At 53.3% G+C, this 10352-nt stretch overlaps 2 protein-coding genes across 2 annotated transcripts in view; one reads left to right on the top strand and one right to left on the bottom strand.

The window, feature by feature from the left end:
• The window catches only part of LOC125957936 (NPC intracellular cholesterol transporter 1 homolog 1b), a 4873-nt gene extending 1015 nt beyond the window's left edge, over nucleotides 1–3858 (bottom strand). Inside the window, exons 1-6 of the mRNA XM_049691024.1 lie at nucleotides 3004–3858; nucleotides 2862–2970; nucleotides 2539–2756; nucleotides 404–1956; nucleotides 213–325; nucleotides 1–141 (exon numbers count right to left, since the gene is read on the bottom strand). The exon at nucleotides 1–141 is cut by the window's left edge and continues 428 nt beyond it. Of these exons, the coding sequence (XP_049546981.1) occupies nucleotides 1–141; nucleotides 213–325; nucleotides 404–1956; nucleotides 2539–2756; nucleotides 2862–2970; nucleotides 3004–3858 (2989 nt within the window). The remainder of the gene's footprint in view (nucleotides 142–212; nucleotides 326–403; nucleotides 1957–2538; nucleotides 2757–2861; nucleotides 2971–3003) is intronic.
• A 4946-nt stretch (nucleotides 3859–8804) lies between these two features.
• Nucleotides 8805–9852, top strand: LOC125957862 (uncharacterized). Its single transcript, XM_049690909.1, has 3 exons — nucleotides 8805–8915; nucleotides 9004–9408; nucleotides 9478–9852. Exons 1-3 carry the CDS (start codon nucleotides 8805–8807, stop codon nucleotides 9850–9852), a joined length of 891 nt encoding a protein of 296 aa, XP_049546866.1.
• Nucleotides 9853–10352: the final 500 nt, after the last annotated feature.

The raw sequence follows: 10352 nt of genomic DNA, 5'->3' as shown, positions 1-10352 counted from the left end.
AGTACGCCGCCCGGCCCGCCTTAGCGCAGTTCTCGTCCGGCCGGTCGGACAGGTACCACTCGAGGTAGCGCTCGAACTGGGCGACCGTCGGCCGAATGCCGTTCTCCGCGTACTCGCGCGGACAGGACGGGCAGAAAAACACTGTGCATAGAGGGTGCAATGAATGAAATGAAATGCATCACGCGGAATCGGAGGGGGGGTTGCCAGCTTACCGCTGCTCTCGCAGAACGAGTTGTCGGTGGGATCGTAGCGGCAGCAGGAGCTGATCGACAGCCAGTCGATGTAGTCGTCGAGCCAGGACGAGGCCGGCCGTGCAATGTGGGTACTAAAAATGTGCGGGAAGTGAGAGATAGTAGACAACCCCCGGATAACGGTGGCCACACACAGACACACAGACACTCACAGTTCCGGTTGCAGCGAAGCGAGATAAAGCTGCGTCGAGAGGGAATCATCGTTGCAGAGGATACCACCGCACACCAGATTCTGGTGCTGCTCGTCGGTATAGTTGAGACCGGGCTGCAGCACAAAGTAAACCGGTGGTCCCATCCAGAACAGCTCCGCCATAAAGCGGAAGTACTTGACGACGTGCGAATCGGCGGCCATCGACAGTTCCTGATCCAGGCCGGGCTCAATGCTTGGTACCACCATGAGGGACAGTGCACCCCAGACGAGGAAGAGGGCGAGCACGAGATGGCGGACGGTCGGGCGCATCAGTACCGGTACGTAGGCGCGCTCGACCAGCCGCTCGAGCCAACCGCTGCCGTCGCTGTCGCCATCAGCCTCGATCGCGTCCGCCTTACTGGACCGTCGCACGCAACAGAGCAGATCGAGGCGACCGCGCTCGACGCGCCGCTCATCGAGGGCCATCAGCGCGACGAATGCGCTGATCTGCAGCAAGAAGTCGGCGGCGAGCGCGACGGTCGCGTACCAGGCGAACGTATTGACGGCCGGCATCGGCGACAGCGCACCGATCGCAAAGCAGCAACACTCGCTGGCCGACGTCAGCAGTATCGAGGGTCCGATCTGGCCGAGTGCCGCACCGATCGCATCGGCCGTATCCGGCCGTACCGTCCGGTCAACCCGGTTGAACGCGTGCACCAACATAAACACATTGTCGACACCGACGGCCAGCACCAGAAACGGAATGACCTCGATCGTTAGCATCGTTGTCGCGAGCTCCAGGTACCCGAACAACCCAAGGCTGCAGGCGACCGACGCGAGGACGACCACGATACCACCGAGCGCCAGTACGATCCGGGAACCGTGCAGAAAGTGCCGGAAACCGCGGATCCGCCCGAGCGCGATCGTAATGTAGACGAACATCACGACGTAGCTGATGACGACGGTGTACAGTTCCGCCTCCGACATCTCATCGATACCGTCCTCGATCGAGCGTTCGGCCGAGTACGCGACATCCATCAGCGGGTGCTCGTAATCGCGCAGAAAGTCCACAAACAGACGCTCCCACCGTTCGGCCGGTCCAAGCTCCCCGCGGTCCGCCTTGTTCTCGACGAGAAACGTGAGGATGACGGCGGTCGCTAGGCGGAAATCGGGCGAGCTGCCCGGTTCGGTTGGTCGCGGAAAGCCACCGAGGGCGACACCGGGCTCGATCGGGCCACCGTACGTACCGAAGCAGGACGGTAGGTAAGCGTTCCGCGTGCAGCCATTGATTTTGTCCAGATAGTTGACGGTGTAACCTTCGGCATCCGTGCCGACTGAGTTGAAGGCGGTGAGACTGTTTTTGAAGTAACCGTAGACACTCTGGACGGTGCAGTCGCGCAGGGGTGTTACCGTGCCGACCGGTGTCATCGGTGCGTAGCAGATCCGCTCCAACCCTTCGCCCTCCGCCTGACCCAGCTGCTCGATCGTTTCCTGCAGCCGGAACACCTCGAGCAGAAACTCCCGATCGTAGGCGGGCCCGAACGTCAGGTTACCGCGGGCAGTCGGATGCACAATCTGTCAGAGAGATGGTATGTTAGTTTGTGTGTCATAGCCTGACATAGGGCCCTATTCCGAGTGTCTGTCTGTCTTGCAAACGAGACTGCTGTACTACTGCTGAAAAAACTTAGCAGTCTTGTTTAGCTCTTATGAATTAACTACGCCAAAAAGGAAAAAGTATACAATTTTTAAGGGCGGTCCATACGCTGCGATTTACCGCTAGTTTGATCGGTGCAATCGCATCGTACGATCCACATCGCAAGCGTGTGAACCGCCCGTTAGTCTCGACTTACAAGACTCCGAGTCTGGTAGGTTTTGGCAACAGACTCGGAGTCTTGAAAACGAGACTAAAAATGGTATATTTTTTCGTTCTGGTCGTAGTTGCCATTGGAGCGAAAAATGTTGGTGTTTGGTGGTGTTGGTGATTAATTTGGTAGTATTAGTATTTGTTTGTTAAAATCAGGCTGTAAAAAATCACATTCATTCATTCATTAGAGCTAAACAAGACTGCTAAGTTTTTTCAGCAGTAGTACAGCAGTCTCGTTTGCAAGACAAGACACTCGCAATAGCGCCCATAGCCTGACGCCTGACGTGACGTACGTATTCCTGTTTGTACGGCTTGATGAAGATCTGTTCGGTGCGGTAGAAGGGCGAGAAGCGGGAATCGAAGTAGTCCTTCTCCTGGCGTGACCGGCTGTCCGGGGCGGCCCACAGCTCCACCGGATCCGTGGTGATGATGAGATACTGGATACCGAACGCCAGGCCACCGATGACCCACGAGCAGATCGCGAGCACGAGCGCCGGATGCCGGGCACAGACTGTAGGTATGTGTGTGTGTCAAGGAGAGAGAGAGAAAAATGAAAAAAAAAATATGAAGAATAATTAAAAAAAAAAACCTCCCCCCGTTCACAGTGTATACGTACAGGTACCCCAGCGTGTGAAGAATGCCCCCAGTGCCCGATTAACGGCCGGTAGACCACCGAGAAACTGTGGCACTTCGGAATGGCCGGGCCGGGACTGTGCGCCACTACGCTTCCGTCGCCGACGCTCCGCCACTAGCGAGACGGCAAGCCCAACAAGCCCTGCACCACCGACGACAACGGCCACGGTAAACGTGACACCATTCAGATCACCGACGGTGAAGCTGGCCTCGCCATCGGCAGCACCGTCCGGTGGTCCGCTGGTGGTCGGGCAGCTCGCCTCACAGTCGACGCACGAGCAAGCGTACGAACCGTCGTACGCTTCGCTACACGGTTTGACCGCCTGGTTAAAGCGTCGCTCCGGGTCCTCCTCGTACAGGTAGTTGATCTCGAACGGCACGAAGTCATTGTCGGCCGCACCCATATACTCGAACCAGCGTTCGGCCGTACAGCCGGCCGCCTCCCAGAACCCACACCCAACGTCCATCGCGTACTTGCCGCTCGACGGTAGCACAATCCCACGGCACGACTCGTACGTATCCTCCACGTACTGCCGCTCGATCCGGTACTCGACGCGCTCGACGTACGTATCGGTCGGATCCGGGTACGCGGCCATGAAGCGGCTCTGCTCCGGGTGGCAGGCCAGGCTGCAGATGCTGTACAGCATGTTGGTGAGGCAGGTGGTGCAGCGGCTAAACAGCCCTTCGGCCTGCTGGAAGTTCTTGTCCATCTCGTACACCTGCGACGCGGCACAGCAGACGGGCGTATCGTCGGTGGGGAACAGGAACCCGCACCGACGCCGCAACACCTCCATCGCTTCCCGGTCCTGCAGCGGTTTCGGTGGTTCCGTCGTCGGGCAGTTCTGACTGTGGATCGGGCCCTGCCGGCAGACATCGTACATGACGCAGTGATGGTCCTGCGCCTGCCCTGGGTCCCACAATACGACCATCGCCACCATCACTAGTAACTGTGCGATCGTCGTGCCCGTTCCCTGCGCCATCTTGTACACAAGCACACACACACGCACGCGCACGCACTATGTTCTTGGAGTCACTGTCGTCGAGAGCACACCGTCGAGCACTTCAGGGGTTGTTCTAATGGTTGTTGTTGCTGTTGTTGAGGTGCTGAAGCGTTCATTGATCGATGGGCAGCTGCAGATGACGATGATGGTGATGAGCTGATGTCGCGAGCTCTGCTCGCTGCAAACTGTGCCCGGCAGTCGGCCGATACCACCGACGACAGCTCCCGCAGCAGCAGCAGCAGCAGCAACAGCTGCAACCCCCGTCACTTCATCCCTTTTGCCCATTCATCCCCTGGAATGGATTTGGTGACCAATTGGCTATTTGAATTGAGCTATTCGGTTCGAGTGGCTTGCAGGTGGAGTGGCAGGCAGGTAGCAGGGGGGAGGATGGTTACTGATAAGATAGAGTGAGCTTCACCCCCCGACTCTCCGCCCTGTCCCTGCCTCTGATAATCTGTAACAAAAAACGCGTGCTGCACCTGACCACCTGGACCACCTGGTTTTATCAAGCAATGACTCCGATTTGATGGCTCCGAGAGAGTTGGTGGTCCAGTCAAGTGACCGGTGATCCCATCCGGAGATCCGACTCGAGGACTTTCCGCCTGAAGGGTGGTAGTTACATTATTGTGGCCAGGGCCAGGTGAGGCTTTCAACTACACTCTGCCTTCGCCAATGCGATCGATCGTGAGTCAGCAGACGACTACCGGTGGTGGTGGTGGTGCGGAACCGCGGTGGGAAAACCATTCACCGAGCACCCATCCCAAGCACCCTTCATCCATCTCTTCCCGGGCCCGGACCCGGGCTTAGGGGGTTTAATAAGTTTTGGATCACCAATTGTCTCGAGTGAGCCGCGCAACCTAATGCGGCCCGAGCCGACGGTGCGTTCTTATCTAATCGTGGCTGGCTCTGGTTACGCTCGCGCGTACAGTCGGCGGGACCGGATATAGGCGTCACTCGCCATACCCCGCCGTACCAGTGTGGGTCCGAAGACAGGAAAAATGCTTTCAAAAATGTCCGGAGTTCGGATGTGGGCAAACACTGTGGAACATTTTCACTTCCGCGATCGCGAGCTCTACCTGAATCTCATTTTGATGCCTCTTTCAGGTCATACTTGTCCTGATACGGTCTGCGGTCGGTCCAGTCCAGTAAAGGAAGCCATTTTCCTGAAGGGCCTCGAGGAGTCCTTAGAGAGGAAATCCTGAGCGTGAGAATGTTTGGGGCTCGCTATAATCTGTGCCTTTGGCATTTCTCCTTCGATGTATGTGAAATTTTTACTCGATAACCTTGAAAGGGAAAGGGCATTGGTATGGAGGAAAGATGCAGAATCGTTGATGGAGAGTATAGGGGCCATTCCGCAGCGGTTGCTTTATTTTCGTATTATTTATTGCGCAATTGGTTGGGGAAGTGAAATTGAACGCCACGTGCGTTTGTTTGTATAATTTAGTTTTTCATAAAGGTGCATTCAGCACTTTCTTGTGAGAGAAAGGAAAAGAAATGTGTTTTGCTGCTTCCCGTCTCGCTCTCGCTTGAAAGAAAGAGTGCGAAAAAAGAGTCAAGAGTCATTTTTGGATATAAAAGGCACAGAAATCCCACTGTGCCTTCACCACCATTCACCACGGAGTGTTGAGTTCAAGTACTTGAAAAAAATCATTCGAAACATTTCTACTGAGTACTTGAAATGTTTCGTTTTGTCCAAACATGTGAAATATTTCATATCGTCAGCGCCATCTATCAGCCAAAGCATGAAGCAAAATCGCTTGAAATCTTGAAATTGTGAAATTTTTAAATTTTGGAATTGTAAAATTTTCAATTTGAAATTTTTAAAAATTTTGCAATTTTAACATTTTTAAATTTTTAAATTTTGAAAATTTGAAAGCTTAGCATGATCCCCAAAAAGGCCCAGGAGTCGATCGTAACACCAGCACAGTTCATTTTATACGCTTCGCTAAATTCCTTGTAACCCGACGAAATACTCAGACCCGAAACACAATAGTATCCAGCAGTGTTCACCCATCTTCCGAGTCAATTTCATACGGGTCAAGGTTTTTCTCTTATATGAGGTATTAGAGAGCATATTATGGGCCCTATTGCGAGTGTCTTGTCTTGCAAACGAGACTGCCTTACTACTGCTGAAAAAACTTAGCAGTCTTGTTTAGCTCTTATGAATGAACTTGTGATTTTTTACAGCCTGATTTCAAAACAAATACTAATACTACCAAATTAATCACCAACACCACTGAAAACCAACATCCTTCGGTCCAATGGCAACGAGACTTTCAGTCTCGTTTTCAAGACTCAGAGTCTGGTAGGTTTTGGCAACAGACTCTGAGTCTTGAAAACGAGACTGAAAATGGTATATTTTTTCGTTTTGGTCGTAGTTGCCATTGGAGCGAAAGATGTTGGTTTTTGGTGGTGTTGGTGATTAATTTGGTAGTATTAGTATTTGTTTTGAAATCAGGCTGTAAAAAATCACAAGTTCATTCATAAAAGCTATACAAGACTGCTAAGTTTTTTCAGCAGTAGTAAGGCAGTCTCGTTTGCAAGACAAGACACTCGCAATAGGGCCCTATAACACTCAGCTTGTGTGCAAAGTTTTACCGACACTTTCATCAATGATTTATTGACTTTCAGCTGAAGCATTGCCACCAAATATCGGGTAATCAAGGGTCTTCCATACGCGACTGATAAAACAAGAAGAGAGAGAGATAATCCTGGTTCATGGCCGCATCCTTATTTAATCAATTTCAATTTAAAAAATATGTTTTTTTCTTATAAAAAAAACAGCGGAAGGTTATACACCTGCTATATAGCAAAATATATCAATATATCGTGGTAATAAAGGCAAAACATTCCGAATTAAATTGCTTACATAACAATTTCCATCGAAAATACAGTATGGGCCAAATGGTTCACGAACCTAGTTAGTGTGAGGTTGCTTCTTTTTTTTCTAACCGAACTGCAGGGTGCAAGAGAGGTTGGCGCGAAAAGGTGTATGTGCGAGACCAACCAATATGCATACTGTCAACGGTGATTGGGTAGGACTTTTCCGGCCCAACCCCTGCCTGCATGCCCCTCATTAGCTGCTGGAGTCGAACTTCGCGAATCGAAACGAATTCGATATTGATTGATATAATAAGAATATGGAAACGTAGACCAAGGAAGGAAAAGAGAACCACAGGACGAAAGGAAAAACCAGACACACTGCACACACACACGCCTACGGTCGCACAGGGAGTGTGCTCGGTGAAAGACGGGCGGTGTGTGAAGGGAGGGGGCAGTATATTGAGCTGTTCGGCGCCGTGACTGCGACCGCGCGACCTCCACTTTCACTCCTTCTCGGTGGTGTGTCAGTGTGTGTGTGTGTGTGTGGGTTTGGGGGAAGGACATCACTCTTAATTTAAGGCCGCCAGTCACGCAGCCAGCTCGGCAAAACGTGTGCAACGCCAATTGTCGTTTGCCAAAATCGGTCTCCGGTTGCGGTCGGGTTTCGGTTTGGGACCTGCTGCCATCACTCGACCCTCCCCCTCCCCCTCCGCCCTCAACCCCAACCATTCGTCGTCGCTCCATATTATAGTAGAATCAGGTAGATAATTAAAACTTTGGCCTAACGATGGCGATGACGATGGACCAGTGGACCGACGTGACTTTTGGTAAAACTTGGATCCCGAATGATGATGCTCCACCACCACCACCACTACCCTAGCGGTATTGTCGTCGCGTGCCGGAGAACTATCCAGTGGGCGAGGGGGCCCTTCACCTGTACGCCCCTCATACGGAGGATTGCCATTAGGATTATTAATGCCATTATTAGAAGTTACTCCCATCGTCATTGGAGGGAGTGTGGGGGTGCTGTGCTCCCAGGACCTTGCGGGCCGGGATTGCGGTTTGGCACGCGCCAACCAGCAGCGATAGAGCGATATGGTTCCGCTGCCACTGCTCCGCGCCTCGTCATTGCCAGCTCCAGCGGTTTTTGATTAATAGATTAGATCCCGAGGGGATGGGGAGGGGGGGGGGGGTTCAAAAAAGGGGTGCCTTCTCTCCGTGTGTCTGTGCGTGTGTGTGCCGGTATGTGTGTTCTGGCTTCCCGAAAAGTAGGTCTCACACACACACGCGCCACCCGTGAATGGAAAGAAAAAGTTTGACCCTCCCCCTCCCCCTCCCTCCTCTCCTCGCATTATATCCACCTTCCGCTGGCTGGCATGCGGGGGGGAGGGAGTCTAACTTCAATCTAGCAACACTTAATGCAATCCAAACCGCGAACGGAACGGCACGCGGTACAAGGGAGGAATGAGGGATGAGGGATGAGGGGGTGAAGGCCCTTCCGGTATATGTTACACGCTGCTGCTGCTGATGTGCCGATGACAAGCGAGGTGAACGAAGAACACACACACACACACACACACACACACACACACACTCCCATGCCGGTGAAGGCGAAAAGCGTTCCTCACTGTGGTTGATGCTATTGTGTGTGTGTATGTTTGCAACATTACAGGAATTCCGAGCGAAAGGAGAGAGAGAGAGCAGGTCGGCAATGTCGCGCCTGCCGGCTGTCTGCCAACCCATACCAGGCGTATTCTACTACCACTACTCCCCGGATCCGGACTCTATCGACAATGTCTACCCTGGGTTCCGAAGGGCTTCGTGGAGGAGTAAATGGGGAGGGGGCGAGGTGGAGTCTACTTTTGAAAGTAAGTTCCTCTTCACCTCGCGGGCTAGGGAGTTCTGGTACCGCGGTGCCAGGGCCAGAAACCTTAGTACAGCGCAGTACGTCCGCGAGTGTGCAGCAGCAGCAGTAGTAGTAGCAGCTCTGCAACTGCACTATACCAGCAGCAGCAGCAGCAGCAGCAGCAGTACTATCCCTGTAGTAGGTGCGTTTTTGTTTGTCTGCCTGTGTGTGTTTGTGTGTGTGTGTATTGAGAGTGATGGTCAGTGGAAGTGACGGTACTGGGCAACCCTCGATCCGGCTAGGGTTCGAGCAGCTGCGTGCAATTCTGGCGCGGTTCGAGTACTTCCAATACTGGACGGATGAACAGGTACCCCGGGGGATCCTCCAGTCTTTAGTTATACACAGCACACAGACAGACAGACACACCTGCTCTACTCTTCTCACCCCCACCGCAGGTCCGGGAATGCTGCATACTGGCCCGAGTGGTCCAGTTCGCACCTCAGCAGACGATAACGCTCGAGAGCGCGCTACCCTGCGTTCACCTCGTACTGAGCGGTCAGTGTATGCTGCTGCAGTATCTGCGCGTCCGGCGCCCAGGACGAGGTGCCGAGCGGTTCCAGCTCGTACCGGACACCGGTACGCAGCCTCAGCCCCGTACACCGACGTCGTCGCCCTCGAACGAACGGCTGGATGGTGAGGAGAAGGATGATGCTGATGAGCTACAGACCGAGATACGGCGCTGGCACGAAACGTTCCGTGCTAGAACGGCCACAACTGACAGAAGCGACAGGGAGGAGCAGGAGGAGCATTTCCACGAGTCGCAGTTGGAGTCGGGCGATCAGACCATTTCCTTCCTGCGTGTAAGTCCTTCGTCTTCTGTGCTCCCGGATTTCGATTGACGCCTAACGTGATTCCCTTTTGCGCTCTAGACACCACCGCCGGAGCAGCAGATTGTCGCTCACCTGCTGGACGTGGGCACGTTGCGCGTCGGTGCGGTGTTCGGGTTGGGCGAGCGGCACCCGGACCGGACGATCGTCGCCCGGACTCGCACCCAGTGTCTGCTGATACCGCGCTGCTGGCTACTGCTGAAGCGCCAGAACATTGGCAACACCTGGTGCCGGCTGCGGATGTACCTGGACGGGGCGATCCCGACCCGGGACGCCCTGTTCGAGCAGTTCCGGCGGGACCGGGCCTGGCAGCGGTACCGGCGCCGGCTCGTACGGGAGGCACCGAAACGGCCGAGCCGGACACGGTCCGCCGACGTGCCGGTCATGTGCCGGATCGCGGAAGCAACGCTGCAATAACAGCAACAACATTAAAGCCGCTTTCACATTCGGTGGACGGTTCTGCAAAAGCGCCAAAGGTGGCTGTTTTCTATTTTTGTTTTATTGTTGTTTTGTTTTGCAGCAAAAGCTTAAACTTCGCATTGCGCAAGATGGCGCAAAGATGGCGATTTACGAAATACACCAACAACCGATATGACGTTAAATGCGATGTTTGTTTTGGGTAAAAAAAACACATTTTTTTGTAAATAGAAAGCAAAACATTAATTTATTTAGAGTATTTTCCCTCGATAGCTACACATTTCCCCCCCATCTTTTGAACTGATTGTGTGATATCATTCGCAAAAGAATTCTTCATTCATGTGACGCAAACCTCTCGTCAAGCCATTTTCAGGCATTTTCATACGGAATCGAAGTGCTGTTCCGCAACCGGCGCGATCCATCGACGAAAACAGGTGATAGTCTGAAGGAGCCATGTCTGGAGAATTAGCGGAGTAAGGTCCCCTTGAGTGTATCAAAGA

Source organism: Anopheles darlingi, chromosome X (genome assembly GCF_943734745.1).
Source record: "Anopheles darlingi chromosome X, idAnoDarlMG_H_01, whole genome shotgun sequence".
NCBI lineage: Eukaryota > Metazoa > Arthropoda > Insecta > Diptera > Culicidae > Anopheles > Anopheles darlingi.
Note: the sequence above shows the minus strand (reverse complement) of the source record. Positions and strands in the feature narration are given on the sequence as shown.